Source organism: Fusarium venenatum (assembly GCF_020744135.1).
Source record: "Fusarium venenatum strain MPI-CAGE-CH-0201 chromosome Unknown EDB82scaffold_2, whole genome shotgun sequence".
In the NCBI taxonomy this organism is placed as follows: Eukaryota; Fungi; Ascomycota; class Sordariomycetes; order Hypocreales; family Nectriaceae; genus Fusarium; species Fusarium venenatum.
The window spans coordinates 2,084,882-2,112,382 of record NW_027072130.1 but is presented as its reverse complement, the minus strand read 5'-3'; the positions used below and the strand labels follow the sequence as shown (position 1 = coordinate 2,112,382).

Here is a 27,501-nt window from a genome sequence, read left to right as displayed (position 1 = left end):
AGGTACGGATAGTTGGTTGAGACTTTGGTTGAGTTTACCATATTGGATTTATCTTTATTCAAGAACAGTGTGTCAACATGAGTCGTCGTCATCGGACAGTCTCTCGGTCATTGATAACAAGTATATAAAGGGGGGCATAGGTATGATAGAGTTTGAAGTTTTCCCAGAGTGAAATCATTACTGCTGTTGCTTGAGAAGCTTGAGGATCTCGGACTCGTTTTCGCCAGCAATGGCCTTGCCATTGTTCCAGTCTACAACCTAGGGATGATGTTAGCCAAGAGGTGCCGTTGCAGAAAGATGACTTTTACATACCACTGGTCGGATGAAGTTCTCCTTGCTTTCCTTGAACTTCTTGAGCGCATCCTTCTCGGTGTTTGCGCCGTTGATCACCTTGGGAATGCCGCTGGTACCAACATATTCCAGGATCGTCTTAACTTGGTCTTCTGTTGGGGGGTCCTCAGTGATGTTGAGCTCAAACTGTTCTCGGATAGGAGCGGTCTGGGCAGAATGATCGCTTGCCTGGTCAAGAGTGGCGCCGGAGGATGCGTTGGCGGAGACCTGCTTGAGAAGGTTTGCGACTCTCACGGATGCCGGAGAGCTAGCCTTGTGAAAGACCGTCACGATATCGAGTGTCTTGTGCTGTTGATTGTTTAGTTACCAATTCCATAACCGCAGGGTGCAAACTTACAAAGCGAAACATTTTTTGCCGGATTGATCCTGTACTTCGTTTGTCAAGGGACGATAAAAGAGAAATCACGATTGTTCAAGAGAAGTTCACATTTGAGCTCCGATTTGGTATAGCTCCATGAAGCTTGTCACGCCGAAATCCATATGACGACTTAATGGCTCGGTGTTTACCTGATCCGTGCACGACCCCACCACAGCCCGGCTAGTGGATAACAGAAAAGTTGACTTCTACGCTTTGAGGTGTAAAAATAAGTGACCCGAGAGCACGGTCTAAAGTGGACTAAGCTGACTGACTAATTTCGTCTCTCGTGCTTCCAGCAAAGAAGTTTTCTGATCTTGGAGGGGCTTGATACCAGCTCATCGAGGGGTAGCAGCTAACACGAAACTGCAAGTTTAAGAGCAGGAAGTAAACAAGCAGATATTTCGACTAAGATATCATTTATGTCAATGTTAGCTTATCTATAGTGGTTTAAATGGCAAAAACAGTAGAGTCTTGGCTGCTAAAAATAATCGTCAGATGAGCTGCCAACAGGCAGATGCTGTGTACCGACAACGGAAGTAAGAGTACCTAGTATTTATCAGACGAAGAACAACGAAGAACCAGAACATTTATGGTACACATTGGGTGCCGGTATCAATACGACCAATACGAATCGCATCATCTCGTTATAGTTCGAACCGGACTTCAGCGTACAGTATCGTCCGAGTCCGCCAAAATCGATATTAGGTGAACCGGACTAATGTAGAAGATCCATGTGGACAGGCATGAATGAGGGGCATAATTACTATGTCAATTTATCTAGTGTAGCCAATAGTACATGGTAAGCAAAGTAAATCTTGCGAGTAAAATAAATACCATTGTCTCTGTACTTCATAAGACTTTTAGTATGTGTGTTACCGAAGCAACTCTTGCTTGCATAGGGTATGTGAAAATAAAGTAAAAGCCAAAATAATAACAATCAGCACATTGCAAATGCGTAAGTAGTCTTCTGATATACAAAGTCACCAGACAATGATAGTATAGGAAGATCGACTCTCGTCCGTTTGTTCGTTAAGTTGCTATTCAAGACGATCAGGGGAGAGCCGCCTCGCCAAGTTGTGTCGAACCGCATGCACTAGAAGATTGACTGCAGCAAGCATGTGTCGCAGAACCCTAAAGAAAGAGTTAAATCTCTGCATCTCTCTTATGACGTATGTGCTACGATCTAATGCGTTTTTCTTTTGTTGTCGCGACCAAGCACTCTTGTAATGACGTATTCTATGAAGTCAGGTTGTGGAGAAGGCGTGTATGACCATGGCAGTAGCAGCGATTCATCGTCAAAGTGTAAACTACAAAAAGGTCTCGCGGTCGATTCAAAGCTTCTCTCTCATACACACTGCATCTTATCATTTCACATTCTACTCCTTTCTCTCCTACCAAAAAACACAACCTCCTCCAAATTTTCATCATGTCTGGCTACTCCAACGTTGGTAACCGTGGCGTCTACGAGGCTGGCGACCAGAGAAACATCTCTGAGGCTGAGCGCAAGGCCCAGGAGTCTAACCCCTACCACGAGGGCAAGGAGAACTCCCACGACAACCTCGACTCTAGTAAGATTACCCAGAACGCAAAGATAGGAAGGATTGATGCTAACGAATTCGCAGAGGATGAGCGATCCATTGCCAACCGACTCGCTGCTGAGGAGCAGAAGTCAGAGTCTGGTGACGATACTGAGACTGCCCAATTAAAGAAGGACCCTACCCTGCCTGTAAGTCCAATCGAACCCCGGTCGTGACATCGCATTCTAACATCAATCGTAAGGCTCGCTCTCACGGTAACGAACCCTCCAAGGGCGCCAAGGTCGATGCAGAGTTGCAAGCTGAGGAGGAAGAGGAGCTGAAGCGCAAGGGCAAGGCTTAATTGTAACAATACTTAGATCACGGCCGCTTCATTGCAGGCAAATGATGCGGAAGGGATGAATTAATGAACAATAATTGAAGTCACTCCATAACCACTGTACCGTGATGAATACAGCATGTGATAAGTATCGCTATAACAGCATGATGAGTTTGCAGGATTGTGTTTTCAAGAGCCGACAGCTGTACAAGTACATCTCTATTAATAAACTAGGCATGTGTTCATCTCGACAGGAAGTCTAGCGTGATTTGTCCATCGATTTGGACATGTGCGAACAGATGGACCTTACAGTCGAAAGATGAAGCACATAGACATGCCGAGATATCTGTTGCAAACAAGGAGTAGAGTCATCAAAAACATCACGAGTTTTAAAGATTTTATGGTGTTTGGAACAACATATGCTGTATTCATATTGCATAGGTATTTATCTAATTGAAAGCCTAGCCACTGACAGCTTAACAAATTATGAAAGGTACTTGTAACGAGTGTATCACTATTGTCTTGGTTAGTCCATGTAGCGCAACAAAGTATGCAAGACTAAAATGATAAGAAGTTTGGTGCTTTCAGAATATGTAAGAATTGAATATCAGTTATCCACCCGATTTAGCTACTCCGGCGAAAGAGAGCCATCCGGTAGAATCAATCGCAAATTACCTCATCTTGAAGCGAAGAAAGGGAAAAAGAAGTACTCGAAGCTTACCTTGATGCGCCCGGCGAAATCTTGTCGCTGTCGCTATGCTCGTCTCTCAAATTGTAAGAGAAGGGAGTTTGTCCGCAGGAAACTTCCTGTCGACCAGAATTTTTCTTTTGAAGTTCTCGCAGGCCTGGCCCGTGCACCGTTATCGGGTATTCCGTTCGCGTTCGGGGCGGTCAAAGATTAGTCCGGCAGATTAGACCGAAAGTTAGGGCAGGCGCGCACAGGTTCTTTTTCTGCTCACCATCAAAAAGACCTTAGCGATTTCAAGGTCCGCGGCTCCAGCAAACAACCAACTAACGGGACAGCATAATCGACAACTGGTATGAACCTCGACCCCTACGATCGCAGTTGAATCCGAATACACACTGCGCGCGCGACTTTTTTTTTTTGAATATTTCGACTAATCGACAACTATATAGATCACCGTCACAATGGGCGACGCAGTCATTGAGGGTTCGAACTGGCGCCTCGTTGAGGTTGGCCGAGTCGTTGTTATCAACGGCGACCACCCCTTCGCTGGCCACCTGGCCACGATCGTCGAGATCATCGACCACAAGCGAGTAGGTTTTTCCTGCTTCGATTGCAGCAACACACGATATTGACCCTCGCCATAGATTCTCGTCGACGGTCCTTCCGCGAACGCTAGCCTCGCCACTCCCCGACAAGCTGTTCCCCTCAACAAGGTTCTCCTCTCCTCTCTCTCTGTTGAGGGCCTGAACCGTGGTTCCCGAACTGGTGTCGTCCGAAAGCTCTGGGAGAAGTCCGAGATCGACTCCAAGTGGGAGCAGACCAACTGGGCCAAGAAGCGGGACCAGATGGAGCGAAGGAAGGCTCTTACCGACTTCGAGCGTTTCCAGGTTCTCCGACTCAAGAAGCAGCGACGATTCGAAGAGCGCAAGGCTCTGGCCAAGGTCAAGGCCTCCGCATAAATGGGTTATTTAGCTGGAGTCACGGGAGGTGCTTGAAAGTCGGGTTTAGATCAAGTGGCACGGAACAGGGTACGAAACACAATCACGGCTGTATAGAGGCTGCTGGATTCTCTTTTCGCTCCGTTCTGGAAGGCTGTATGCCACATTTCGTCTTTTTCAAGATGAACGGCGTCAATACGGAAATTCTGAGATCAACTGAATTCAAAGCATGAGGAGCACCAAAAAGAACATGGATTCATTGTGAAGTGTAGCCAAAATAAAAATGAAATGAATACCCCCTACTCTCCGCTGTGCTTGCATCTGCTCGTTTTGTTTGTCAATTGATCGATATCTACCCCCATATTAACCTTAATTAATTACTATTGCCTCCATGTCCATTATTTTCCGTCCCTCGTCCCTCTGAGAATCTGGAGGGGGATCTGAGGAGTAACGACGCAAAGTTTGATTACCTAATACGCCTAGTTCCCACCTCCCACCAAGCAAGCCCTAGAATTATCGCTGTGCGAGATCCCCATCACAAAACGAGGACGTCAGAGAATAGGCCAGCAAACAGACGTATCTGGGACCAGAAAAACAAGTAAGTACGCAGCTACGGTTCTGTTTATCGTGTTATTTGGCTCTCGATTTTTGCGACATCGGGTGCATTTTTAAGCCACAAATATCTCGCCAGAAGAGAATTGCTGTTAGCTAGAGTTACTAACATCTGTGCCCGCACCAGTCGCCAAAATGTCGAACCCCCGCGTTGAAGAACTTCCCGACGAGGAGCCCAAGAAGACCACCGTCCAGGAGCACGAGGATGACTCTAGCGACGACTCTGAGGTTGAGGAGGTTGGCGAGGGCCAGCTCCCCGCTGGTTCTACCGTGATCCACAACCGCAACGAGAAGAAGGCTCGCAAGGCCCTCGAGAAGCTGCACCTCACCCGCATCCCTGGCATCACCCGTGTTACTCTCCGCCGCCCCAAGAACGTGAGTGACGAGGAATCCCGAAGAGACATTGGAGGGGTAAATTGAGGAATGGTGCTAACCGATCTGCTCCAGATCCTCTTCGTCATCAACACCCCCGAGGTTTACAAGTCACCCAACAGCAACACCTACATGTAAGCCGGTCTCACAAATACAGTTAGCGACTCCCTTCTAACCTTCAATTCAGTGTCTTCGGTGAGGCCAAGATTGAGGACGTTAACGCCGCTGCTCAACAAGCTGCTGCTGCTCAGCTCGCCTCCCAGAACGCTGAGGACCACTCTGGTCACAACCACGGCGAGCCCAGCAAGGCTGTTGAGGCTGACGAGAAGAAGGAGGACAAGGAAGATGATGAGGAGGAGGAGGATGAGGAGGAGGAGGAGGTCGATGCCTCTGGACTCGAGGATAAGGACATCGAGCTTGTCATGACCCAGGCCAATGTCAGCCGAAACAAGGCTGTTAAGGCATTGAAGGAGAACGACAACGACATTGTCAATTCCATCATGGCTCTAAGTATCTAGGCATAAGTTTTTGACCGGACGATCTTCGACAAAAGCATGTGCATGGGACGAACACTGGGCTCTGTATTAGTTCTGGGCGAACTGTACTCTGCGGAATGGAGTTGATGTCAAACAACGGAAAAAAATCAAAGGGAAAGCACCCACATCCGTCAAACATTACTTTTGTCATTGCATACGTGATATTGTATTTTTGAGTCTAAACAGTGACTTGATTGTGATTGTATAATTGTCCACCCAGAACTAGTTTCGTCTAAGTGCGGTTGATAAACCGCAAGTTGGCATTGCCAAATATTTCGGGTGCAGCAAACGTTATCTTTTGTTCGCAATCGTGTACTTTAATTATCTTCCTCAATTGAACTTCCGTTTAACCCAAGCTTTCAATCAATGAGGGGTCCGAAAACGCTGCCCGCCGGATATTCGATGCCAGTGCACGTGACCTGCTAGCGCCCGGTTGTTCCCTGGAAGTTCGGCAAAGTCATCAAACAATCAAATCAAGATCAACCTCTCAGCCCTCTAGACATCGCAACCTTCCTCAAAATGGCGACTGTAAGTTCAATTCATCAGTTGGCGCGTTTGACTGATCACAGATGCTGTCGAATTTTTACCCCGATCCCGATCCCGCGCCTCTACGTCCCACGATATCATGAGCTAATTTTCCCCTTCTCCGACAGCGAAGCGCAGCTCTCAAGCTTGACTGGACCAAGGTCACCAGCTCCCTCGGTCTCCGTGGCCAGACCGTTGCCTCCCTCCAGGCCTTCAAGAAGCGCAACGAGGACGTCCGCCGCAAGGTCCAGCAGCTCCAGGAGCAGCCCACCACCGTCGATTTCTCCCAGTACCGATCCGTCCTCAAGAACCAGGCCATCATCGATGAGATCGAGAAGCGATTCAACGCCTTCAAGCCCGTTACCTACGATGTTAGCCGACAGCTGAAGGCCATCGACGCTTTCGAGGCTGAAGCCGTGAAGAACGCAGAGGCCACCAAGCAGGCCGTCGACCTCGAGCTCAAGGACCTCGCCGCTACCCTCAAGAACATCGAGGAGGCCCGACCATTCGAGGACCTCACTGTCGTACGTATCACTATATTAGAGACCATTAGACCGATTCTCACATTGCATAGGACGAGGTTGCTGCTGCTGAGAAGTCTATCGACGAGAAGACCGACCAGCTCGTTTCCAAGGGCCGATGGATGGTGCCAGGCTACAAGGTACGTTACAGAGGTTATATGATATTTAACAGTACTAACACCCACTGCAGGAGAAGTTTGGCGACTTGGCTATGGTTTAGACGAATTGCGACGTTCCCTTTCCGCCTTCGCGTTGTGTACTCTAGCATTGTAGATAAGAGAGAACTGGGGTCTGAACCCAGATTTTCCTCATACCCAAACATCTACAAAATTTCCTCTGTGCTTCATAATATCTTATTATCTGAACATGTCAGTTCAGACTGGTGTCTGAAGGTAGCATAGTGTTGAGAGCATGTCCAATGCCTAGAGCAACGTTACGTTTCACAATGAGTGTTGTCAAGTGAAAAACTGGCCATCCATCTTAAAGCCTTTGCAAAGCGCCTTTGCGTTTCTGTCCCTGAAATTTAGTAAGACCAAAGTGCCTATCCAGTAGACAATTTTATGGAGTTAATAGCATTTAACCTGGACTAGCAAGAACTAAACATCGTCTCTGATTACAACAAGCAAGCCGTAATATCTATCTTCTTGCATTTATTTGCCAAGTGTAACCACTAATACCGAATTAACCTCGAAAACCTAAAACCTCTTCTAATGTCTTTCGTCACTAATACCTCTACTGCTCCGAGTCACATATAGAAATAAGAGCGCATCAATGGCAAAGGACTGCATCATGTATTTCTGCACGTAGCGACTCATGTTATCTGGTTCAGTGTTTTTTTTGTTTTGTTTTTTTACACAATTAGCATACCCTACATCTTAAAACCGCATGTCTCCTGATCGATACACCATCATACATATCTCAACTCAAAGCAACAAGATAGGGTAGCGAGGCTCTAGTTCCTTTGACCTATTTTTGAAGCGCAATATAAACCTGACTTAGTCTGAAATTGAGATTGAACCGGTATAATATAACCGCTATCCTAGTCATGGTCATGCTGTCTGCTCCAAAGGTACACTCAGGGAAATCTGAACTCCCTGAATCGAAGTATTCTCTAGATATATTGGCATTGCGTTCTTTATTAAAGATGTTCGTCTATGAATGGTATCTTTTTGGTAAATTTGTGTCACGTGTGGAAGGTCATTGTTTTAGCCTAATTGTAGTCGCTTATCACTTACATGGTTACACCACAATATCCCTCGTGTGAATGTACTCGGTACCAATACTTTAGCCATAGGTACAACGTTCTACCCTTAGAAATCATGAGTTTTCCTGATCCTGAGCTTGTAAGCTATGTCTTCGAGAAAGCTCCTCCCCTAGAACCTGCTTGGTTAGAACACGAGGATGAAGTGAAGAAGAAGGGCCCTCCTCAGACATTCAATACTACCCAGGAGAGACAACCAGTCTATGCTCGAGAGTGCCGTGCTCTTTACGAACAAATGACTGCACCTGGGGCTCGAGACTACGATTTATCTCAGGGATTCATCAAGAAGGAGCTTACGGTGTCCTCATCCGTGGATGGCCACCCAATTCCCATTCTTCAACTAGAGCTTGAGGAGAATGAGAGTCATGAACCAGAGGTTATAGTTATCTTCTTTCATGGAGGAGGCCTAAAGGTCGGCGAGGCAGATAGTGAAGAGCTTTCGTGTCGGCATATCGTCAAGTCAGCGGTGGCCAAGGTCCGTCTATACTCGGTAGGCTATCGTTTGTTGCCCCAGAATCCAGCCAAGATATGCCTTTCAGATTGCCTGGATGCGTTCAGAGCACTGCACGAACCGGGTGTGAAGATAATTGTTGCTGGGAGCTCAAGTGGTGGGCAGATGGCATCTGCGGTAGCTCAATCGGTCCCTCAAGGATCGATACATGGTCTGCTACTAAGGTGTCCTGTTACAGCCGATAGAGCTAGTGGCGAAGAATTTGTGCCTGAGAAACTGCGCCCATACCACACGAGTGTATCTCCTACTTTCATCACCTCTCTGAATGGATACCTGAATCGGGATATGCCAAGGGATGGCCTTGAGAAACTGCCTCTGGAGGCTACCGCAGCGGAGTTGAAGGGACATCCTCGGACATGGATCCAACTCACCTCCAACGACACTCTTTATTCGGATGGGCTGTGCTATGGGATGCTCCTCAGAGAGGCAGAAATCGAAGTCAAATTGCAGGTTGAGGTTGGGTGGCCACATACTTTCTGGCTCAAAGCTCCTCACTTGGACTTTGCTTTGGCGTGTGAAAAGCATATGACGGAAGGCTTAAATTGGCTTGTCACTTCAAAATAGTACACGGTAGAATTGAGAGCAACTATGTTGAACGATAGCTGTCATATAGTAAGCATCTAGTTGCTAATTTTCAGGAGCGACACGAATGAAGAGATCGTTCAAGTCGGCGCACACCTCACTCAGGTTTTCCGTTTAGCGGAGGCTATAACTCGCAAAACTGCAAACCAGGTATTCCCACAGACTGTTAGTTAGCAATGAAAATAGATATGCCAGGTAGAAACACAACCCCAGACCCGGTGCAGTGAATAAAGATGTTTAGGTTTTCGGCTTTGGCATGGCGAGGCTGCCATATCTTTTAAAGGGCTTGAGCATATCTATATGGCTAAGGAAGAATAGCTGATGTTAGAATTTTGGGTATGATTTTAACACAACCGAACTCACTGGCATCCTGCTGGCAAAGTGTATATGCTGGACATGGTGACTACTGAGGCAGACAAGTCTTACAGGCCAATCACATGCAATTGGTAATTTGTATATGTCGGTTATAAGATCGTCAAAGTCATTGTGTATGCTGCGGACAAACGAAAACTTCCAGTTCTACAAGACAACGCCAAGCGCAAACCTGCAAGTGCTCTTGTATCCAGTCAAAAATTCGATGGGGGAGGTTCTCCATGAGAAACCAGTTGGCCCCGAACTCCAGCGTCTGCATTCCTAACTTGGTCATACAAGACTGTTCAAGTCTTGATTCTTTTTTGATTATTTCTTGTTATTTCACACTTCCTTCAAGGCTTCGCGTACTGAGCAGTCCACTCCTTGGCGGTTGCGATAGCCGCCTGCTCGTCCTCCTTCCAGCTCTTGGCAACATCGGCAGCGAGGGGATCGTCGGGGTTAGGGGCACCGAGAAGAGCTTGGATCGAGAGAAGGATGGTTCGGATCTGGAGGGCGGGAGACCAGTTGTCTGGAAGATTTGTCAGCCGGGTTGCCTCTGAACATTATGCCTCGATATGGAACCCACTCTTAAGAACGTCAAGACAGATGCGACCAAGCTTATCAACGTTGGGGTGGAAGATCTTGGTAAGAAATCGGATCTTGGGAGGTGTCATGGGGTAGTCGTCGGGTAGGAAGAGCTCAAGGTTGAAGACGCCGCCTGGACATGTGGTTAGAGTTGAACGAGATGGTCTGTATCGACGGAAAACGTACCCTCGTAAGGAGACTGGGCAGGGCCGTGGATTTGAACATCGAAGTATCGGAGGTTGTCCTCGTGAGGGATGGCACTGATTCCTGGAACACTATATCGCGAGCGGTGTTAGGATGCGATTTGAGGGCGCAAGACAGGGCACTTGTGTCTGAGACGGATAACCTACGGTTCGGCCATGAGCCTTTCTGTCTCTTTAATGATACGCTTCGGAAGAGCCATTTTGGAATACTGATGCAAGCTAAGCAAATGTGCGCGAGGTTTGACTTTTGTAGATTTTGGTATCAGTATCGTATCGTGTCGTCGTAGCCTTTGTGTCTGTGACAAGTGAAGGGTCGTGGTTAAGATGAAGTTGAATCCTTGAAATAAGGCGGGCACTTAAACTACTAAGGTTGACATGCACTATTCCGTAAGGTGCTGCTTGGGTCACGGCGGGGCAAAGATAGAAGGGATCAAGTAGAATCGAGGGGCAATAAACAGCAGGGTCTCTTAAGATAGGTATGGTAAACACAAAAAACGAAAAAAAGACTGGGGTAGTGTTTATAAAATGATAACAACTCTAATTGTATGGATTATAAGAGTCCCTAAGAAATAAATGCATGAAAGAAATATCATTTAATAAGTTAGTAGGTGCCTCACCACTCACTTACCTTATGATGCCTTTTCTTAGGCTCTATGCCATACAAAAAGAGTCCCACGACATATACCCGATACAGAAAGGTTGCTGTCTCGTCAGGTGCTAGACCTAGGCCAATTAATAACGACGGGGATGTACCTTCACACCTCAAACAGTAAGGGCGGTACTTGTACAACGTCGTAACGCGCTTTGACCATCTCCTTTCAACAACCACTAGAACGCGAGCTTCACTAACCAACTTCATGAACATCACCTTGTATAAACAACTTCGCATTCACAATAGCCTTCAACGGGCCCTTTTTTGGGTTTCGCTCTCTCTAATAAGAGCTCTCTGTTTTTTCTTTTCTTCTCTAACAGATAATGATATGATCAGAAGTTTCTTCGTGGCAGATCGCCGTATACTACATTCCTGCCTCATACGAGTAATGACATGAGGCACGTCGTGATAGTCTCTCCAAATATCCGTTACCATGCCGTCATTCGACCAACTCGCTGATGCCCCTAAGAAGGGCAAGGTCATAAAGTCTGCCTATGACAGCGAAAGCTTCGAATCTGATGGTACTATTCATGTTGACGGTTTGGTCGGTTCAGCCACTATCTCTCCTGCAGGACGAGATGTCGCATTAGCTTCGTAAGTTAAAAACATAACCACATGTGCACATCTAACTGTCCGTAAAAAGGCCCGATGGGCTCGCAATAATAGACCTTGATTCGCCATATAGCCCTCCTCGACGGTTGAGAACTCACGGTCTTCCTTGGCTCGTCGTGGATGTTCAATGGTCCCCTTTTGCTGCTCGCGACTACTGGATCGTTTCGGCCGCCAACCATCGCGCTCTTGTGTGGAATCTGAATCGCAGAGAAGACTCCAGCTCAGGGGCGATCGAGCACTCGCTGCAAGGCCACAGCCGCGCCATCACTGATGTCAACTGGTCTGCTCATCATCCCGACCTCTTGTCAACTTGCTCAGTAGATGGCTATATCCACGCATGGGACCTCCGAAGACCACGCCAGCCCGTTCTTACCTTCTGCGATTGGACTGCTGGTGCATCACAAGTCAAGTACAATCGTCAGGCATCCCACATACTTGCTTCAGCCCATGATCGATGGCTGCATATCTGGGATGAACGTCGCTCTTCCGAGCCTCTTAAATCTATCAAGGCCCATAAATCCAAAATTTACGGTCTAGATTGGAACCGCTCAGACCCAAAATCCATTGTTTCTTGTTCCATCGATAAGAGAATCAACTTCTGGGATTATACTGCTGAGGAACCGTTACAGCACACCATTGAAACTGGTTTCCCGGTATGGAGAGCTCGTCACACTCCCTTTGGGCACGGTCTCTTGGCCATACCCCAAAACGAACCAGGTGATCTATATCTATACGACACACGTTTCAAACCAGAATCAAAGTTGACAACTCAGCCAATTGATGTTTGGCCTGGACACGGAGATCACAAAGCAAAGGAGTTCCTGTGGAGATGCCGTGGTGGTATAACTGATGATGGCAAAGATAACCGTGAATTCCAGCTCGTCTCCTGGGGCACAGACAACGAACTAAAGCTGCAATGTATTGATCCCAAGGCTTTTGCTGCCATTGGACACAAGCGAGGCATACCGGCAGATCCGGCCATTAGCCTCACACGAAAGGGTGCTACATATAAAACATTCCGTACAGTGGACGAGACGGCAGACCGTGATCGAAAATCTGCCACCATGAGCGATCACCGCCCTGGGACCAATTATCACAAACAAAGTGCACTAACGTTGGGCATGCGATCGGGAACGACCCAGAGTCATCGTGCGGCGGTGGCATGGCGAGGCCCTTCGATGAAGGCCAAGGTTCCTGGAAGGGCCGTCGACCGCAATCAGTCACAGATAGGATGGATGAAGGGAATCGCCATGACCAAGAGAAAGGCGTCTACAAGCGTCAAACGACACCTGTCGAAAGACTCGGGTATTTTCGGACACGGTTATCCTGACGACGAATGGGCTGAACCCGACACTATCCAAGAAGAACTTCTGCGTATTAGCCACCAGCTCCCCAAAGTGAAGTGGGATAATATCAACATGGACAACATGACCCTGAATGCTTCGTTGAACGGACCATGGGGAACTGACGGAGACACCATCTTCATCAAGGTCCGCATCGATATACCGATCGGTTACCCCAAGACCAAGGCACCAAAGTTCTTCGTTGAAAAGTCGTCCTTCATGCCCGCGGAAACTCACAAGAAGATCGATCGTGAAATTCACCAACTAGCGGACCAGTTTTTGCAAAGAAAACAGAACTGTCTCGAGGTTGCCTTTACGTATCTCCTAGGAGAGGTTGATCTTGAAAGCAGCACAACCTTCTTCAAGAATGTCAGGGACCTTGATGATGAGCTTGATGGTCTGGCTGATGAGAGCTCAAGTGAGTCTGACGAAGACATACCCGCGGGAGGTTCAGCATCCATGTCTCAAGAACTCCCACCACACAACGAACTTGATACTGCACTTGCGCCTCCAAACAGGACTATCGTGCCACCGCCACCTAGAACGTGCGGTGCTAGATTCTCACATAATGGACGGCTAGTCTGCTTCTTCCCTTCCAAAGAGGAAAAGGCCAGAGCTCTTTTCACAACTACAATGGATGCTTACAGGGAGCGTCCAAAAGGGGAACCCTTCTTTGCTGGTTTTGGCAGAATCGCACATGATCTCAGCCCCCGGCAGCGATTCATGGCAGAAGACACTTCTGCGTCCAGTGGAGATTCTGACTCCTCTGCTTCAGGATCCTCTTCTTCCTCCTCGTCTTCAAGTGATTCAGAGTCTACATCAATGCACAAGATAAGTCTATGGTATCACCCAAGTCGTCAGTTTAGGAAAACTTGGAGCGAGGATAGGTCGATACGGTCCAGCGGCGGTGGCACAGGTGTTGGCACTGGCACTGGTACGGGAACAAGTCGCCGCCGGCCCGGTCGGCCAAAGAATCTCATATCGATACATGATTTCCGTGCTCTTCATCCCTCGAAGGAGGAGTTTGCGCGTGAGTACGCAATATTTGGAGATGGAGCTGAAGTGTGTGAGCACAATGCAAAGGTCGCTGAGAAGTACAACGCCCGTGATCTTGTTGATGTCTGGCGATATCTCGCTCTATTATTGAACAAGGGCGTGCCACTTGAGGTTCTCTCACACAACCAGCGTCGTGACTCCATCTTGGTGATCGCTCACGATGTGGTCTCAAGATGCAATGCCAATTATTCTCCTCGCGATTCACTCTGGGACAAGCATGAAGGTGCACTGTCAGGCAGAGTGAAATGGGGCAAGCACCCTTTAGCCCGCGATTTCATTATGGATCTGTTTGCATATTTTGAAAAAATTGCGGACATTCAGATGTTGGCAATGCTTTCATGCATATTTAGCGAGTCCACTGCTGCGGACAGTGTGGCATATTTTGAGTCGCATATACCTCAGCCCGATACTCCCCTTCCTATGAAAGCCCCAGCATTCTCTCTGGACTACTTTCCAACAGATGCCTCGCTCTGGAACATCGGCGGCCGCAGTTATACAAACTCGGCCATCACCACACCAATGACAGTACATACTCCTGTCCACTATGCTGGATCGCAAGCATCCGATGATGGCATATGGGCTGGAGATGCAGCGTCAAACTCATACTCTTGTGGGGAAACACCACCAAACAGATTCAAAGGATATCTCGGAGATGTTGAGGCACCACCTAGCGTATCGACATCCCCAAACACTCGTTTCTTGAATCGAGCCAACTCCGGATTGGCGTCTGCTTTTGCAGCCAACCTTCCGCGCTCGTTCGCAGGAGTGAGCTCTTCGTCTCCCCCGAATCATGGAAGAAAGAAACCAAGCCCTGCTGAAACATATCTTAGCAGTTTGGCTCCGGGCAATGTCACATGGAGTGCTTCTACTGCCATGGACTCCAATGGCGGCAGGACTTCATTGGATGATGATGAGTTTCGTAGGGATGAGTTCCTACCTCTCGTTCCTACAAAGATTTGTGTCACTATGGAGGATCAAACTGCGTTTGACGATGATGGCTGGTTGAATATACCATTACTCGAGTCCAGTCAGGCGGATGCTCATGCTCGCTACCGATATGCGTATGCTGAGATGCTGCAAATGTGGAATCAACCTCTTGCTAGACTTGAGATCATGAAGTTCAACTCGCTCAAGGAGGATATGACTGGTGGACACATCGATGACAATTTCCACGATTCAGCCACTGGTCATGATGGCAAGAATCATGGAAATCACGCAAATTCGTCTCCCATTGCTATGGGCAAGAAGGATCAACTTCAAGCTTTGCTTGCATCGGGCCGTGGTTTGGATGTCACAGGCATGTGTCGTATACATGAGATCCAATTGGAGCCTCTTCGATACACGTCTAGTGACCCCAAGGTTGGTGGCGCTGTGGGCACATGTGATCGTTGCCACCAGACCCAGAGTCAGCTCACATGTGTGTATTGTCTTGAGCCAGTGGATGCTCTGTTCCCTCCTTGTTTAGCCTGTGGCTGTGCTAGCCATGAGGCATGTCTGGCAGAGTGGCATGCTGCTGGCGAGACGCAATGTCCTGCGGGCGATGAATGCAATTGCGTGGAGGAGGCTGCAGACGGCCAAGTCGAGTCATGGGCAGCGCTGCAGGGTGCCATGCTCAAAGGACAAAGACATATGATGCTGCCTGGCCCGGCTATGGGAGATAGTGATGAGGACGTTAAGGTGACTCGCGACTGGGAAAGGGTAGAGCCTGCTGTTCCGTCGCGAATGCAAGGGTTTTCCGCCGCCAGCATTAGTCTTGGTAACAGATTGAGGAAATCGGCGGGAGAGTGGTCAAGGGCTTCAAGTTTGAGACGAGGTGATCGGAGGAACATGATGTAATATATTGGTAGAAACATCAACCCACGTGTGTCGGATGCATAGTTTGTAGAATATTTGCCATATGTGTCTTTACTATTATAGCGTTGAGATGTTTACAAAAATAGATGAGATAGAAATCTATTGCTCGTAACTTGGCTACTATAACTTTGTTAAAAGGAATGCTTAGTTCCATAATAAAAGAGCAATGACGGAAATATCTTTCTACGAGGAATCGTGCCCAAAACCGCTAGCCAGCCGCAAGTATCAAAATAATGGAGGTACGACAAACACCAGTTACCCAGCCTCGAAATTCATTGCACATATGGCATACTCTAACTGCTACTTTGGCATTCAGAATAAAATCAAGTATATATTAAATAGTAAATAAAAACAACATACCTTGGTATGCCCTAACGTAGTGGAGTGACTGGGTACTAATTTGCCGCCTCTGCATCATAGCCTTGTATAATAACGCTCTGATTTACGCAGTATGTCATGAACATTCGGTTCTTTCGTGAGAATCGAGATAGCTCATTACGTCGTGAGCTCGTTCCGTTCTCCAGCTCTGTTACTCCCCCTTTACCAGTGTCGTAGCCATCGCCCGTAATGAACCCTTCTTAGACGGGTTCTTTGAGTATGGCTGTGTGTCGGAGAATGCTTTCTTAGCCTCAACATGCTATCCAGCTCTTGCTTTCAAGTCAACTGTCTGCTGCGTCTAACCTCCCTCCCACCTTCGCTCCAGGCTTCGCGATGTAGATTGAAGGTTAAGATTCTCTCAATGGCAACCCATCTCAACTCATCCGCATGGATCTGATCGCCCGTTTCTTTTTTTGCCTGCAAGGGAAAGATTCGTACCCATTGCTGATCATCATCAGGAGCTTTGTATTTTCCATCGAGAAAGACAACCTTGGATACGATTTTCGTGCGTCCCCGGTTGAGTTCGTGGCAATCTTCTTTCCCGCAACGGCCTTCGTAGAGAACAGCATGCGAATCAGGGTCGCTGAGGTCTAGCGGTGCCATCTCGATGATCTCGTCCTCTACCCAGTACCTGAATTGCTTTGCCAGCTCTTTGAGCCGAGATTCATATGGCGCTTGCTTGTTCACCGGGATCTGCCAGCGTGGATCGATTTCTCCCACCTTCACAACCCATAGTTCATCCAGGTTAGGGAACCAGCATCGGTCAAACTCGATTCTCCCAAAGTCTCCCCGTCGATTGAAGCACATAGATAGGTAGACGGAGTAGTGATGAGGCATCTGTACCCGGCCATCATCGGGGAAACAATCCCAGAAAGCCATCCGTTTGACCCGGGGCGCCAGTTCATCTAAATACTGGTCTGTTGCTTGGTCTGAGATCTTATGGTCGCAAACAAGAATATCCTTAGAAAAATCCAAGAAAGATCCGCGGCCTATTGGCTCATACCCTAGTCGAGTTTCATCTCGCGCTTCGGTATTGACTTGTGTAACAGTTGGTAACGGACAAGACCCATTCCCTTGGGCTAGATCACCGTATAAAACGATGCGAGGCTCGTTGGCCCGCGACCATATCTTCAGGCGAAGTTCGGGAGGCAAAGAAGTGAAGCTGGTTGTGGATGAAGTTGATAGGTCCCAATAAGGCATGGTTTCAGAGTCGTATACTGAAAACGAGGACATGTTTACCATGACGAACGGAGGATGCAGCCTCCAGAGAAGATAGTTTGACGGAGACCATTGAGGTTTATAACCAACCAAGAGGTACGTACGTATGTATGAGCAGCGGTTTGGATCCCACCCACGTCGGGTATATAGTGCCAAATGCTAGCACAGGGGTTCTCACGAGGACAGACGGAAACGGTGTCATACCTACATGTTGGGGGGGCCATGACCGTTTGCGGCATATCCGGGGCGGGAAAAATAGTTGATCCTCGTGAAGCCATCGTCAGACGTGATGCTTGTACAATGTCACTGTTTACTAAAACTGGGATGGTTCACCGACACCGTCTTAGAGCGGTTCGATAGCAGCATGGTACATGGTGGATTTGGCTCCCTCAGCCGGCCTACCAATGAGGCTGCTCTCCAAGGGAGGGAATGGTGATGAGACCGGGGTGAGCCGCAGATGGTGCAAGACGTCTAATGGACGATCACACTTTATCGAGGATTTCGCGCTTCTCGTTCGCCTGTCTATCTTGTAAAAAGCAAAGCTAGCCAGCGCCGCACCGCGCCGGGCCTTTTTCCCGGTCGTCTGTGATCTCGTCAAACACGCTCACTAATCTTCTTTTCTTTCCGAGCCATGTTAATATTACAGATAGTATTATATCCAGTAACAGTCGAGCGGTCAGCAGAACAGTTGACGGAACGCATCGGTCCAAGACTTAAAATATGTCGCTATCTCAGGGTGAGTGTTGGTGAGCTGTCTTGGACGATGGTCTGATGCGAGTTGAGCCGTGATAGATTATCCCAGTCATGCGTCAGAAACCTGCGGGCGAGGCCGATGCAATGCTAAAGCCAGAGAACGTCAGGTTGTAGCTCAGTACAGGGTACAGTTCACTGTCACGTTGGGAGGTGACCGCTTATGATACTGCACTGTACAGGACAATATCGCACTAGGGATGCCGATTGTCCAGCATCGGTCTAGGGAGCGGTTATCCGGGAACGTGGGTCTATTAAAGCGTACAGATGATTGCTTTCAGCTCAGTATGCATGGGAGAAGAGAAGTGGATATGACTCGCTGGCTCCCGTCTAACCTTGATTCTGGAACTTGCTTGCCAGGCCGAGGCGAAAGCGTTCCAGTTGGGCCGTATTCTCTGTGTTGTTATCAATGCACAGTACTTAGACTCGAATCACATACTCAGGGTTGGACCCGGGGGTTTGGGTGGTTAAAGTGAGGCGGGAGGGTTTGAACCTGCAAGGGATATCGGGTAACCCCGTGTGGAGTCTGTAAAGTTAAGGCGGGAGAGTACGCGATTGGTGTGCCAGTGTAATGGTTCTGGGACCAGCCAACATGAATGTATTTACCCAAGTCGGGATGTGATTGGCAGTGAGATCTGACCCTGAGCAACAGTAACCTTGGGACTGTTTCGCATGCTCATGATCTGCCATCATGGTGATCAACTTCGTCGCTTAAGATGCATCAGCAGGTGCAAACAAGTGGCTGATCTGGGTCCCAAGACCACGTTTTCTTCAAATTGGACCTGTCAAGATCGGGAACTGGGCTAAACGTCCGAGGGCCAAGCTATCTATCTGGTCAAGATGCACCCGCGGTCGTATGAGTGTGACAGAAAGATAGGCTTGCATTCTGATTGCCTACAGTGCTTATTGTGCAAGCCATAACAAGCCATCTTCCTTGATTTGAATGAGACAGACAGGAGGAGGATTGATCCCAGGCGAGAGAAGGGCGGCGGTGGTGTGCTGGATATTAGAATGGCTAATGGATTTGTGGTCGAGCGGCTGGATTTGAAACATCGGTGTGCATAGCAACAATGTGGTCACTTTCGATACCCAATCTTATCAAGAGTTCTTCGATATAGCCGCCAACGATGCAGTTTCTTGAGTGATTAACTCTCGAGTGTTGGACTGGATTGTCTTGTGAAAGTTGAGATGTGGCAGCTGTGAGTTTATGGTGTAGGGTAGTTCAAAAGCTTCGTTAGGTCGTTTGCAAGGAATGGAATTTGTGTTGATACACAAGGTGGTTGGAGCATCTCAATATGAACGAATCATGGATGTGTATGGAACTCAGTGCAATTAATAGCTCCTAAGGAAGGTGGTGCTGGAATAAGACAGGAAATAAGGGAGATAAACCTGCCTGATTGAGGTTTTTGCGTCCTGCAGTCCAAACAGGAAGCTGCTGTATGGGAGTCCATGCATCGCAGGGCACCTACCCCACTCGCCAACAGGTTCCATGTAGGCAGGTCTTGCCTGTGTTTAACATCATGCAATGAGAAAACACGCATATCTATCACCAACATCCAAGTGTGAACGTGATACAATCAAAGAAGACACATCCCGTCCATATATTGAATGTCAGAGCGGAGCTTTTAGCTTCCTAAGTACGGATACCTGCAGCAGAACGCGCTTAGATCAATCAATCAATCCGATCCATTCCATGATGGGAAACGCTGCAACACGATCTCCAAGCCCACTAGCCCTTAATGACACCGACCCACTCATGACAACTGTCAATGTCAATTGGCATCATTGCCAATCTCAGGCGCAATCCCGAACTTCACACCAGAGTCTTGGTCCAGCTCCAGGCCCTAGCACAAGTCCAAGCCGACACCCCGGACGCATTCAATGCCTTCTTGATAGAATGCCATCCCCTACCGATGACGAGACGCCATTCCCCTCGTTAGACCGTTCTACCCTCCATGGGTTTGGCCGTTCGCATCTTTCCCCTGACGATGCCTTCGTTTCGCCTCCTCGAGGCCCACGAGGCCGCAGCAGAAGACGTAAACGTCCATGGAAGAAGCTGATGTGGGTGAAGCAGTCGTGTATGTATACGCTTGGTGCCCCCGAGGAGACAGACTAGCTAATAAACCGATCCAAGATCCTGATAATTATACCGACCAAGCGACCTTTCTCGAAAACTTACAGCGCAACCCTCGCCTCAAGCCGTACGACTTCTGGCCTCTTGTCGCCGATTCCACCGTCATACTGCAACATGTATGCTCTGTCATCATATTCGTTGTCTGTTTTGTTGGCATAAACCAGGACCGCGTGTCTCCTGTTGCCGTTACAAGCTGGAGCAGCTTTGCGACATTCGTGGGGTGGATCTTGTGGGAACGTTGGCTATCCGAAATCGAGGAACCTGACGACCCGAGTCTGGGCGTGGCGGCGAATGTTATGGGGAGGGCCGGCCGCACTGGAAGTTTGAGACGGCCAACCCGTACAGGAAGCATCCGACGTCCAACTCCGCTCCGGATCGAATCGGCACCATCCACTGCCGCGCCATCTGCTACTCCTTCGGCAGCAAGCTCGACGACCAATCTACATGCGTCTAATACGATGCATCGAACGAAGTCAGCTTCGAATACGTCCTTGTTCGGTGGTATCGCCCATACTCCACGAGCGAGCCAGGAACATCTTCCTGAACTACCCCCTCCACTCCTGCCAGAAGAGAATAGATATAGACAGAGGATGGAAACCATTAAATCCGCGATCCTTATCTACTGTACGCTGCTTGGACTCAGTCCAATACTCAAATCACTCACACGATCGACATCGAGCGACAGCATTTGGGCCATGTCCTTCTGGCTTCTCGCCATCAACATCTTTTTCTTCGACTATTCAGGCGGCGTAGGTGCCAAGTTCCCAGCGTCCTTGTCTACCAATGCCGCTCTGATGGCATCAACTGTACTGGCCAGCCGGTTACCTTCTACTAAACAGGTGTTTAGTCTGACACTTTTCAGCATTCAGGTATTTGGATTGTTCCCAGTGTTTCGGCGCTATGTACGACACCGCAGCTGGCGTTTTCATATACTCTCAGCTATTTTACTGGTGTTGGGAGCAGGCTTCGGTGTTGGACTTATACTGGGGGATGTTGTAGGCACGGATGGATGGCCGTGGAAGAGCGGACTGGTGGGTATGATCGTTGGAGTAGTGATTGCTATACTAGGTACAGGAGGCTGCAGTTGGTGGCTGATCGGGCTTCAGAAGTACAAGAACGAAATACGAGGGCCATGGGATGCAGCGAGACCTATCATCATGAACCGACCTCGATGGGATGATGATTCATGACCGGATAGACAGAATTTGGTTGTAGACAGCGTATTTTGAATTTGAACATAGACGTAGACATATCGCGATTACGATAATATAGGCACGCTTGCAGCGTCAAATTCCCTTTTCGGAGTTTAGTTGTACAAGCAATTGCCATGTCAATTCAGTTTTCCACAAAGAATCTTGGCAAAATCTCAGCGCTAGGCCAAGCTTTTGTTCTGCAACACACGGAGCAACGCTCTAGAAATTGATTTTGATGGGGGTCTTCTCAAAGTCTAATAGATCTGATCAGGCGGCTTCGTCACGAAAGATAGGGCTTCAAGAGCAACCTTATTCTCACACAATACAAAAGCACTGCTAAGCAGCCCACTTATTCTTCCTTAAACACAAAGAAAAGACCACTCTTCGATCCATTGAGCACAAAAAGACCAAGCTGTCAGTCAACTTGTCCAGATACGCTCTAGAAATTGATAATATGGGGAAAATCGTGGAGATACGGAAAGGAAAAATGGTAGTGCCAGTTCTCCGTGCCTGAATTGTCTAAGCAGAGAGCTAATTGGCTTCAAGTAGAGTTCGAGGGCTGAGAGAATTTGTTGTTGGGTACGAATATGCGGTACTATTACCTATTATTACGTGGTCACACTATGTGCTTGCAGCATGATTTGATTTGGGATACATTAACAATTATTGTTGGACATGTATCCATTATAGATGTGCACTGTTGCGTAGGACAGCATGAGAAGCGTCTGCTGTGTCATGGTGGCTCGACTATGCCACCATTGGATGTTACTCGGGATACGAGATGCATCTTGGATGTGATGCTGATCTGACGTTGCACGGGTACATGTCATGACGTTGAAGGCCCAATCAATATCCAGTCAGAGTGAAAAGTAATAACCGCCAAAAAAGAATCAATTTGTTTAAAGAATTGGGTTGTTTTGTTTCGTGGAGTTGCAGTTTACGTTGTCGACCTCAACCAGACATCAACACCTACCCGAATTGGAAATCAACTTCCACCAATAGTACGAGAATAGTCCAAGTCTGCTACTGATCTCCAAAGGGAGAGGGCAACCCAGAAGAGAGAGGCCCTGAGAGGGGGCAATTTCTTAGGGAATCATACACACCTCAAGCCATAAAAGTCCTAGCGAGGGACATTGACGCGTAAGTGTCTATGTCTGTTGGGGGCTTTGCTACCTCTACATCACAACGCAGACGCAGACGTACTATGTCGACGCAGTTGCATACGCATGCAGGGAGAGAGGGAGGGGTATAAGCTGACGTTGATTAGTAGTAGGCAGTTGCAGAGAGGGAAGCGATTATCTGCCGCAGGCATTCAATGCAATTGCAGTTAAGCTCACTGCCACTAGGTATTACCAGCCTTGTCAATATTGAATACCTATCTACTTACCTCCCCACTAACTAACTACAGCTAGGTATCTACCGTCTTTGTAGCGGCTGAGTTGAGAGTAGGTAAGGTAAAGCATGTCATCAATCCATGGCGCTTGATCCTTTCTTCTCTAACTGATTGCGGCGGTTGTCTGTTGGTTCTATCAAGGTAATCGAAGAGTAAACAAAGGCAACAGGGCTGGTGTTTTCTTGATTCTGCAGTAGCAACGGGAAACCTTGTCCATAGCAAGTTAAGGTTATTCCAATACGACTTGTCCAGCCAATGTTTTTGTGTGAGGTTGTCCGGGGCAATAAATCTTTTTAGCCTTCTGTCCCCTCAGCAGTAACACGATTTTAGCCTCCCACCTCCCTTCCCCTCCTGTTAAAACACTCAATGCAGATGCATCTGCAATAGGTGCATACCAAAAAAAAACGCCATGGCGCAGCCCTCGAAACGGACGGCAACCGGCAAAAGATGAGAAGATTACTATCTCGAGGTTAATAACCTAAGTTAAAACTCAAATCATGTCCCGAGAAGCAATCCCGAGCACATAATTGCGTCTGAAAAAAGGCGCTGCCATAACAATAGAGTTGCTGGAATATCGAGCCATGGTACATGATAATTCCGGGAGTTGTTGTACTACCACCTTGGCGACAGAGGATAACCTGACGGACAGGCCATCAGAAACTCTGAAGAGCAGTAGTAAAAACTTGATTGGCTGTGTCCAAAGTTCCAAAAAGTCAACCACGGGCGGGCAGGGAAGGCTGCCAGGGGTTCGTTCAGTCTAGTTCAGTCTGTCCAGTCTGTCCAGTCCAGTCAAGTCTAGGGGCAAAAAAGAAAAGCGACTAAAAAAGTATCGAATCGAATCCATCAATAGCCTGTATTCGTAGACGGGCGACCAGCCACTCTTTACCTAGAACAGGTATGGCATGGAGGCTTCGGAAACTTAGCTTGCGTCGACTATTGCAGTCCAGTCTATTCGATACTTCTCTCGATAGGTACGATGCATTCCTATAAAGAGGCAAAGCTGACCTCCCTGGTTCATGTCTTACCTCTCATCACATCCAGTCAACCCGCTTTCGTTAATAAGAGTCACTCTTGTTGCTTTCAGATCATTTGAAGCTCACTCGCTATTTACAACACATCAATCGTTCAAGTAAACTACCTACCTACCTCCTAATCAACATACCTCAACCAAAATGAAGGCTGCTCTCTTCATCGCTGCTGCCGGCCTCGCTGTCGCTCAGGATCTCAGTGGCCAACCCGAGTGTGCTGTAAGTCCCCCACATTGTATGTTTATTTTATGGACACCAACTAACCTCCACAGCTCAAATGTCTTAAGGAATTCATCCCCAAGGCCGGTTGCGAGCTCGACGACACCGCATGCCAATGCGAGTCCTCTTTCCAAACCAAGCTCGCTCCCATCATCACACCCTGCTTGACCGAATCATGCCAGGTTGAAGACCTCCTCAAGGCTCAGCAGGCTGCTGTCGATGCCTGCAAGGCCTACGCCGCCACCGCTGGCGCCGGCTCCACCACTGTCGTTCCCACCGAGAGTCTCGGCTCCGTCACCGTCAGCATCGACACCTCCATCACTGGCTCTGCCAGCGTTCCCGCCATCTTCTCAAGCATCCCTGATGAGAAGCCCATTCCTCCTGTTACTCCCCGTCCCGGTAACGGAACAATGACCAAGACCATGACAGAGGGAGGTGGATCCGGAGGAGGCGCTGTCACACCCACTGGTACTTCCGGCGGCGGCGGCGGCAGCGGCAGCACCGGTGGTGCCAGCAGCGTTCCCACCGACGCTGGTGCTGCTGCCGTTGGCCCTGCCATGGGTCTTCTCGCCATTTTTGCTGCTGCCATTGCTCTGTAAGAGCTCTCCTACATACTGGATGTTTGTACATAATGCAGTATTACCATGGAACAATTTGGGAAAGCTACTAAGCTGGAGTTATTGCGAAGGAATTCACGACATGACGTTACATTGAAGGTTTAAGTCTTTCGGAAACACAACAAGTTGCCATTCACCGTGATGGGAAAACTAGTAATAGATATATAGCATCTAATAATAAACAAGTATAAGAAAACTCTATTTTTATTCCTGTGAGAATAATGCACGACCTAGGTGTAGCTTCCGCTTTTGTCGAGTCATACTTGGGCTAATTGTTCGGCCCTTTTCAAGTCAATATCGATGAGCCACGGCAGCTGTACTAGTCGATATCTGATACTCATGATCGCCGCATTTACAAATAACGTCTGCTTGCCTGGAACTACCTGAGTATCGCCTTGAGTCAAGTCAAGCTGAACAGCTCTTTGCTTGCTCATTTCAATGAGGTTCTCCCTCGTCATCTGGGCTGTCTCTTTGTCCTGTGTCACCCGGTTCGGTCGCAGCCCTTTAAGCCCAAGCTGTCGTGACCGATCTTGATCGATTTCGTTACCATCCCAGGTTACATGATGCATTCCCCATGCTTCATGGATATGCCCAAAGCAATGAATCTTGGGTTTCGCACGAGCAACGGTTGCAAGAAGTTCTGAACATCCAGCGTGGGTACCCGTCATACCCGCAAAGTCGAGGATACCTTGAGGAGGGCCATGAATCACGGCCACGTCCATCCCTGAAGGGATATCAAAGTCATGACCGTTGCCGTACTGGAAAGCCCAGCCACCGTATACAGGAGTCCAGGGACTTGCATACAGCTTCAGAAATGCGCCGGTTGCCAAGGTAAACTCGTGAACACCCTCTGTCAAATACTTGACGCCGTCTTTTTCAGCTTTTGACATCCTACTTGCGAGGAGAACTATCGCGACGTCGTTCTTCTGTTTGCAAAACGATTGATGGGGATCCCGGTACTTGGCTCTGCTGGAGTTTCTCACTCCCCTTGTGAGGAGAGTCGTCTCTACGCGAGCTTGTCTCTGTTCGTTGGCCAAGCACCTCAAGTCTCAACTTTCGTTTCTCAGGAGAGCTATCCTGGCGGGATCGGTTGGTGATTTCGCCTAGAGGTATTGGTGACTGTAGTCTTCCTGCTGGCGGCTGACGTGGAGTGTAAGGTAGGCGATCTGGACTGTACGGCGGACGGTCTGGCGTGCGAGGTTGGAGATCAGAGGTATGAGATGGACGGTCTGGCATGCGATGTTGGAGATCGGAGGTGTGAGGCAGGAAATCAGAGGTGTCAGTCTGCTCTGGCGACACAAGATGACGTCGTGCTTGGTCTTCAACCCATCGTTCAACAGCAGCCTTTTGCCTGATTTCGTCCCAGTCGTCGTGATCAGGAAGGAGGTTTGGCCAGTCAGCCGCACCACTCATGGCGGCAACGACGCTCAAGGCCCAGGCCAAATCCAACATAACCTGGCACTTTACAGCATCTGCAATTGGCATCTCTATACGGGCAATATGGCCGGATATGAGAGGTACGTTGTTGTTAACTCGTACCGCCGCGAACATGCCTTGCCCAGGTTCAACACGGGCGGGTCTGCCATCTTCTTCAAATTGTCGCAGTCCGTTGATCAGCTTGTCGAAATCATTTGCGTCGCCCTTACTGGTAACGATCTTGGGCTTATCTTTGGAACGGTGTAGCCAGTTGAGTTGGATGACGACGACTGCTTTTGTTTTGTCGTCTTCACAAGGATCGATACCAAGGCACTTGAACCCGATCGATGTGTGATCCAAATACCAATGGAGTTGCCTGTTAAAATACAGCATATTCCAACATTTATCGGTAGTACCCACGTCGTCAGGGTGAGCAAAAAGGTCTGCGTGGTTGAATAAGGTATCTTCGTCTAGGAACATCCGGGCGACATGAATGACCTTTTCTGTTAGGTTCACGTTCTCTCTCGTATCATTCCATCTTTGAGGAATAATATGAGCGCATTCTCCCTCGGCAGTCTGCATAAAAATGCATCTGTAGTGGTCACGTTGTCGACAGAGTTTCTTTTCGTTCTCACTGTCGCTGGGCGGGAGGAAGGCGGCGTCAGGGTCTTCATTCTTCTTGGAAGACCGTGTTTTGCGAGATGTCGATTTCGATTTATTTGATACAGATCTGGCCCTTTTTTTGCTCATACTTGTCAAGTGACGTGGACCTGTTGTTGTCGCGACTACAGCGTACGACTCAGGGGTTTCGGGTTTCTGGAGAAGGTCTTGAGACTCGTCAGTAAGTGAGATTGTACAGGGAAGAGAGATTAACTTACATCGCTTCACCAGGCAACGTAGTGAGTTCATCTTGTAGGCCAAATCGTGCCAGTGTTGGCGGTATGAGAGATAACCACCGGGCTCAAGGTTATGTAGAGGAGTAACCATGATGCCGACTAAATGAACCTCAGTAAACTCGAAGTCTGGACGGTGCTTGAGAATCTGTTCCTCGATCTTGATAGCGTATTCATGACGCGTATCTACTTCATGTGTGGGAATGATTGTGGTAGGTTTGCGGTACTCCGGTTCTGCTTTAAACAGGGCTTTGACAGCATGGATGAGCTCTGGCTGAGCTTCTGCGACGTCGCCACGCAAAAAATTGTCCAGGAGTTCGTGCATCTCGCGCATCTCGGATATACTGGGCTGCTGTGCGCTCATCGTGAAAGATGAACAGGTGTCGTAGTATTAAACAGGTGTAGAGAATAGTGGAAGGTGAAAGGTAGAGAATTAAAAGCAAGTGAAGGTAGACAAAATAAATCGGTGTTATGAAAGTTTAATGCGCTACTGCCTG

At 48.3% G+C, this 27,501-nt stretch overlaps 12 protein-coding genes across 12 annotated transcripts; 8 read left to right on the top strand and 4 right to left on the bottom strand.

The window, feature by feature from the left end:
• Positions 1–177: 177 nt before the first annotated feature.
• On the bottom strand, positions 178–700 carry EDB82DRAFT_523402 (thioredoxin-like protein; the record flags this gene model as incomplete). Its single annotated transcript, XM_025733573.1, has 3 exons — positions 178–258; positions 313–639; positions 689–700. 3 exons carry the CDS (start codon positions 698–700, stop codon positions 178–180), a joined length of 420 nt encoding a protein of 139 aa, XP_025584466.1.
• Positions 701–2,135: 1,435 nt separating this feature from the next.
• Positions 2,136–2,587, top strand: EDB82DRAFT_523401 (uncharacterized protein; the record flags this gene model as incomplete). The annotated part of the gene is made up of 3 exons (XM_025733572.1): positions 2,136–2,277; positions 2,332–2,435; positions 2,489–2,587. 3 exons carry the CDS (start codon positions 2,136–2,138, stop codon positions 2,585–2,587), a joined length of 345 nt encoding a protein of 114 aa, XP_025584465.1.
• A 778-nt stretch (positions 2,588–3,365) lies between these two features.
• On the top strand, positions 3,366–4,512 carry EDB82DRAFT_459641 (60S ribosomal protein eL14). Its single transcript, XM_025733571.2, has 3 exons — positions 3,366–3,601; positions 3,701–3,841; positions 3,896–4,512. Exons 2-3 carry the CDS (start codon positions 3,713–3,715, stop codon positions 4,208–4,210), a joined length of 444 nt encoding a protein of 147 aa, XP_025584464.1. The 5' UTR covers positions 3,366–3,601; positions 3,701–3,712; the 3' UTR covers positions 4,211–4,512.
• Positions 4,513–4,682: 170 nt separating this feature from the next.
• EDB82DRAFT_574024 (nascent polypeptide-associated complex subunit alpha) lies at positions 4,683–5,849 on the top strand. Its single transcript, XM_025733570.2, has 4 exons — positions 4,683–4,787; positions 4,929–5,176; positions 5,249–5,307; positions 5,361–5,849. Exons 2-4 carry the CDS (start codon positions 4,937–4,939, stop codon positions 5,689–5,691), a joined length of 630 nt encoding a protein of 209 aa, XP_025584463.1. The 5' UTR covers positions 4,683–4,787; positions 4,929–4,936; the 3' UTR covers positions 5,692–5,849.
• Positions 5,850–6,228: 379 nt separating this feature from the next.
• Positions 6,229–6,975, top strand: EDB82DRAFT_523398 (uncharacterized protein; the record flags this gene model as incomplete). The annotated part of the gene is made up of 4 exons (XM_025733569.1): positions 6,229–6,237; positions 6,363–6,758; positions 6,809–6,895; positions 6,946–6,975. 4 exons carry the CDS (start codon positions 6,229–6,231, stop codon positions 6,973–6,975), a joined length of 522 nt encoding a protein of 173 aa, XP_025584462.1.
• A 1,024-nt stretch (positions 6,976–7,999) lies between these two features.
• EDB82DRAFT_138228 (Alpha/Beta hydrolase protein) lies at positions 8,000–9,397 on the top strand. The gene has a single exon (XM_025733568.2). The coding sequence runs from the start codon at positions 8,075–8,077 to the stop codon at positions 9,089–9,091; it is 1,017 nt and encodes a 338-aa protein (XP_025584461.1). The 5' UTR covers positions 8,000–8,074; the 3' UTR covers positions 9,092–9,397.
• A 136-nt stretch (positions 9,398–9,533) lies between these two features.
• EDB82DRAFT_495908 (ubiquitin-conjugating enzyme/RWD-like protein) lies at positions 9,534–10,889 on the bottom strand. The gene is made up of 4 exons (XM_025733567.2): positions 10,396–10,889; positions 10,232–10,320; positions 10,047–10,178; positions 9,534–9,989 (listed from the first exon to the last, which is right to left on the bottom strand). The coding sequence occupies exons 1-4, from the start codon at positions 10,446–10,448 to the stop codon at positions 9,814–9,816; spliced, it is 450 nt and encodes a 149-aa protein (XP_025584460.2). The 5' UTR covers positions 10,449–10,889; the 3' UTR covers positions 9,534–9,813.
• Positions 10,890–11,106: 217 nt separating this feature from the next.
• Positions 11,107–15,856, top strand: EDB82DRAFT_535418 (uncharacterized protein). The gene is made up of 2 exons (XM_025733566.2): positions 11,107–11,494; positions 11,544–15,856. Exons 1-2 carry the CDS (start codon positions 11,334–11,336, stop codon positions 15,745–15,747), a joined length of 4,365 nt encoding a protein of 1,454 aa, XP_025584459.1. The 5' UTR covers positions 11,107–11,333; the 3' UTR covers positions 15,748–15,856.
• A 563-nt stretch (positions 15,857–16,419) lies between these two features.
• Positions 16,420–17,376, bottom strand: EDB82DRAFT_523394 (uncharacterized protein; the record flags this gene model as incomplete). Its single annotated transcript, XM_025733564.1, has 1 exon — positions 16,420–17,376. The coding sequence occupies one exon, from the start codon at positions 17,374–17,376 to the stop codon at positions 16,420–16,422; it is 957 nt and encodes a 318-aa protein (XP_025584458.1).
• A 2,251-nt stretch (positions 17,377–19,627) lies between these two features.
• On the top strand, positions 19,628–21,826 carry EDB82DRAFT_495903 (phosphatidylinositol N-acetylglucosaminyltransferase-domain-containing protein). Its single transcript, XM_025733563.2, has 2 exons — positions 19,628–20,189; positions 20,246–21,826. The coding sequence occupies exons 1-2, from the start codon at positions 19,637–19,639 to the stop codon at positions 21,433–21,435; spliced, it is 1,743 nt and encodes a 580-aa protein (XP_025584457.2). The 5' UTR covers positions 19,628–19,636; the 3' UTR covers positions 21,436–21,826.
• Positions 21,827–23,741: 1,915 nt separating this feature from the next.
• EDB82DRAFT_137972 (uncharacterized protein) lies at positions 23,742–24,900 on the top strand. Its single transcript, XM_025733562.2, has 3 exons — positions 23,742–23,802; positions 23,916–24,078; positions 24,132–24,900. Exons 2-3 carry the CDS (start codon positions 24,004–24,006, stop codon positions 24,675–24,677), a joined length of 621 nt encoding a protein of 206 aa, XP_025584456.1. The 5' UTR covers positions 23,742–23,802; positions 23,916–24,003; the 3' UTR covers positions 24,678–24,900.
• Positions 24,901–24,952: 52 nt separating this feature from the next.
• Positions 24,953–27,470, bottom strand: EDB82DRAFT_535414 (uncharacterized protein; the record flags this gene model as incomplete). The annotated part of the gene is made up of 3 exons (XM_025733561.2): positions 26,990–27,470; positions 25,679–26,938; positions 24,953–25,602 (listed from the first exon to the last, which is right to left on the bottom strand). The coding sequence occupies exons 1-3, from the start codon at positions 27,366–27,368 to the stop codon at positions 24,953–24,955; spliced, it is 2,289 nt and encodes a 762-aa protein (XP_025584455.1). The 5' UTR covers positions 27,369–27,470.
• Between the last annotated feature and the right edge of the window lie 31 nt (positions 27,471–27,501).